The following is a 4,208-nucleotide window of genomic DNA, read 5'->3' as shown; positions in this document are numbered from 1 at the left end:
ATTTTGAAATACAATTTTGTCTATTTCTAGTTATTAAACATAATCTTTAATATAAATATTGGTCTTTCTTTAAAAGTTTTAAATTTTTTTAATTCTTTATGATGTTAAATTTTAGTGGACGTTTTAAGTGATTCTCTACAAATATAAATTAATATAAGTTATTATTTACTATTTTATACTCTCTATTGTAGTAGGATTTGGAATACTATTTATTCTGATTACATTGTAATATTAATTTTAGATGTTATATAATGTTTGGTTATTTTCATTATAATATAACTTATTTTTATAATTTCATGCCGATTATATATCTGATCAGTTTCGTGATCCGAAGCAATCTGAAATATCAAGTAGCTAATCCCATTTTGACCCTTTATCATGAACACAAGTTATATGAAAAATTTAAGTTTTCATAAAGCCGTAAAAATCATAATGTTTAAGAACTTATACTGAGTTTTTATAGTGTAAAATTGTAAAACATAAATTCAATTCTCCAAAAATACCATATAATTCTCTGTTAATTATATTGGGGTTCCAAATAATTCTTTTTATTTTTATTTAACGATTATCTTCTTTTGTCTTTTGTCAGTTAAAGCCTTATAATTTTCAGGCACAACTTGTTTATCAATTAATTTTGTAGTTATTTACTTATTGGTAAATCAGCTTCTAAAATTGTAAGATAGGTATAATAAAATTTCCAGAATTAAAAGATTTCTAGTCAACAATAAGTTGATTGGGATGAAGAATATTTGACAGAGAACATCTTATGAAAATATTGTGAATTTATTATTTATTTTTCTATCTTAATATCCAAATATGTAGATTTGAAAATGGTTATTTCACAATTTTCAGTCTCAGTGCCAGCTAATTATCACTTTCGGCTCCTTGGATCCATCAATGGAGATATATGGATCAAATAAAAAGATTTAATGAAAGGAATCCATTAAATATGATATATGATGTTTATTGCCTGAAATCATCAGATTTCCTAAGAAATAAAGTATAAAGAATAGATGATAATAAGAGGTTTTACTACATAGCATCTAATCCATGAAAACTAATAAAAAGTCTTATTTGTCAACCCAATACATATTGTATTGTTTTATTATACAAGAGCCCAACCAATAAAACATGAATTTGGAAATAATTGGTTTCAATAATACTTTACATGCAAGTGGATTTCTGGTAATCCTAAAACTCTTATAACTCTTTCACTAAGATTAACCGTTTTGGATTTATAAAGGAAAAAAATCAAATTTTAATTACTTTATGAAACTAATTAGCTTCATAGTAACTCTTTAAAGGCTGCCAGAAATGTACTTCTCTGCACTCTCATATACAGCACTAAATATATGTTTTTGGTAGAAATAAAAAAAAAAAAAAGGTTTTTGATTTACAGTTTGTGGCATACTTCTTCATCCAATAAATAAGTTATGGTACTTATTCAACACAGAATTTAATGTTATTTAATTTTTTATAAGTTTTTTTTTTTTTTTTTTACTAATAATCACTGTTTGGAGTAATAGAGGAAAAAAAAAAATCAAATTTCATAATTTGTTACTTTACCAAACAACTTAGCTCCTTAGTAATGATTTTAGGACTCCCAGAAATGTGCTTTGGTTTTAAGTGTGTGTGAATGAATTGTAATTTAGTTTTTAGTAGAAATAAAAAATAATTGTTTTTGGTTTGTCTATAAGTTTTTTTTGCTAAGATGCACTATTTTAGGAGTTTAAGGTAAATAAAAAAAAAAAAAACTCATTTTTTGCTTTATTAAATTACTTTGGTAAGTTGTTAGTTTTAGTAAGACCAGAAATGTTTATTTCCCTGTCAAGTGTGGTAGAAACTAATTTTTATAGTTATATGGAGATAATTATATATCATATCTTATTAATTATAATTGATATCATAACTTCTTTATGATTATCAAAACAGAAATTGATTAAAAAAATTTCGTGAATTTAATTATTCAGATTATTCATTAGTTATCCACCAGAATCTGTCATTATTAAAATTTGAGTGATTGCCTTTACAAGATTAATATGGCCTTCGGTTTGGGAAATTAACAGAAAATAGGAAATATAAGTTTTAAAGAGGGATAAAATTATGTTTAAAATGTGTATTTGCTACTATGGTAACCCAAAAGAGAAAAGACATTTCTCAATAAGCTTTGGCTACAGCTCAAAACTTTTGAGTTTGATCTCGTAATCTTTAAGGAAAATATTGCCAAAGTAGATAAATGAAACAAAATTAATTATTAAAACTGTCTTTATACATGATTACAATTAGTTTATTAATTTTTTTCATAAGTAAAAGACAAAAGTAGCAATAATTAATGATTAGAACAAAAAGACAACAAAAAAGGAAAGTTCATTATTATTTTTATTTCAGATAATGATCATCATCAAGTTTTCTAAATTTAATTTTTTTTTTTTTTTAAGTTTCTAACCTGTCTAAAAATAAAATTATTTTGATCTATGATAAAAAGTTAATACTTTGTTAAGTATAGCTTCATATTTTTGTTTCCAATAATCCTACAGTCAAAATTACAAATCAGTTGATGCAATTATGTGAAAGAATGATCTGCAAGTTGGATGTTTTAAAAAAATAAAATAAATTGTGTGTCTTTGATGAAATTAAATTAGAGCTCAAGGATTTTTTCAGTTTGTTATGGCTGTTAAGTGGCATATAACTTAATAAATATTTTTATGAATTTTGGGTATAAATAAATTACAATCATTAGCTGAGATTTGGTTTGCTAAGTTGGCTGAAACAAACAAACTTTCAAACATACATATATTTAAATATAAAAGCATTAAGGCAATCGTTATGAACCTTTTCATATCCTACCCAAAACAATATTATATACTACAATAAATCTCAAAAGTTATTCATTAGATGAATAGTTATTATTTCTTCCCAAATTTTGGTAAATTATTTTGAACTTTAAGCCTCTTACTTTCTTCTAAGCCTGTGTCAATAATTTTACTAAAATATTGATTCATAATACATTTTAAATATTTATCTATCAATGTATTGAAGGATCAAAGAGATAAATTGATTACTTTTTAAAGATTATATAAATGAATAAATTTCGCTTTTACCACTCTTAAAGCTCATTTTATTAATATACATTATGATATTTAATAAAATATTCCAATTAATAAGAATGAATGAGTGATCATTTCAAATTAAAAACTGATTGGTATTGAATCATAATTAATTTGTTTTTCTTAGATTATATTTATAATTATGTTTTAGAAATATATACATGTAATTATGTAAAAAAATAAAGTTTAATTGATGGAATATATGGGATTTATAAGCTACTTTATCCACTTAAATGTGATCACACTTTCTGCTTATCCTCTCGAGAACACAGGAAAAAGTCTTAAACAAGGTCTTAATTGTATTATTTTTTTTTTTATTTTTCATTCTTTTTTTTTTAAATTCAAAAATATGCAAGCTTCTAAACTAAGCAATATAAACCTCCCATTTCCAGAGTTTGTTACTGACACTTATTGGCTAGACAGTTGCCTGGCGACCAGACGGTTTGTCCAATGTGATGGCGATGACTCAGCTGTTGGGATGTAGCGGTTCAGGAACGAGGTGGGGCGTCCTAGAGGACACCGGTGGTAGGACAGGGGAAGCAGGCCAGTGGTAAGGCGATGTGGGTGGTGGAACGCTCCGGGAATGCGGGAGCGCTACCGGGCCGGACGCTGCTGTATCCGGGTGTAGGAAGTTGCGCCGTTCCCTCTCCCTCACTGATGACTCCTGCTGGCATTGCTCCAAACAGCGGGACAGCATCTCAGGCAGTAACTCGAACTAATTACAATAAGATATAAATGTTTATTAATGATGATTATCCTTAAAACAGAAATATTAATTTTTAAAATTAATAGCATTCTATAACAGTGTTTAGGGTCAGGAAAATGAAATGAAAAAAAAAATGTTTTTATATATATTTGTAGTGCTCTGCACAAAGTTTTTCCAGTAAATGCCATGACTACAGATACAGTAACTTCACCGATACATACAAGATCAAAATAATTATATTTTAAATTTAATTATAATATAATAAATTTATACCTGCTCTTGAATACTGTTTATTTTATCTTCTAGACCTATAAGTCTTTCTTCTAAGGAATCGTATCTTGTGCTCATATCCGACACTATTTCATAAACAGTGTTTTGTGTCTGAAAAAGAAAAC

The 4,208-nt window shown here is 26.4% G+C and overlaps 1 protein-coding gene across 1 annotated transcript; it reads right to left on the bottom strand.

Moving 5' to 3' along the window:
• Positions 1-6: 6 nt before the first annotated feature.
• On the bottom strand, positions 7-4,194 carry LOC136795208 (small conductance calcium-activated potassium channel protein-like; the record flags this gene model as incomplete). Its single annotated transcript, XM_067045021.1, is given in 2 exon segments — positions 7-3,822; positions 4,087-4,194. Coding segments are annotated over 2 exon segments (357 nt in total), but the record flags the coding sequence as incomplete, so codon positions are not given.
• Between the last annotated feature and the right edge of the window lie 14 nt (positions 4,195-4,208).

The sequence above is a fragment of the Halyomorpha halys genome, unplaced genomic scaffold (genome assembly GCF_000696795.3).
Source record: "Halyomorpha halys isolate HHAL.00 unplaced genomic scaffold, Hhal_1.1 Scaffold11942.1, whole genome shotgun sequence".
In the NCBI taxonomy this organism is placed as follows: domain Eukaryota; kingdom Metazoa; phylum Arthropoda; class Insecta; order Hemiptera; family Pentatomidae; genus Halyomorpha; species Halyomorpha halys.
This window is presented reverse-complemented; position numbering and strand designations above follow the sequence as displayed.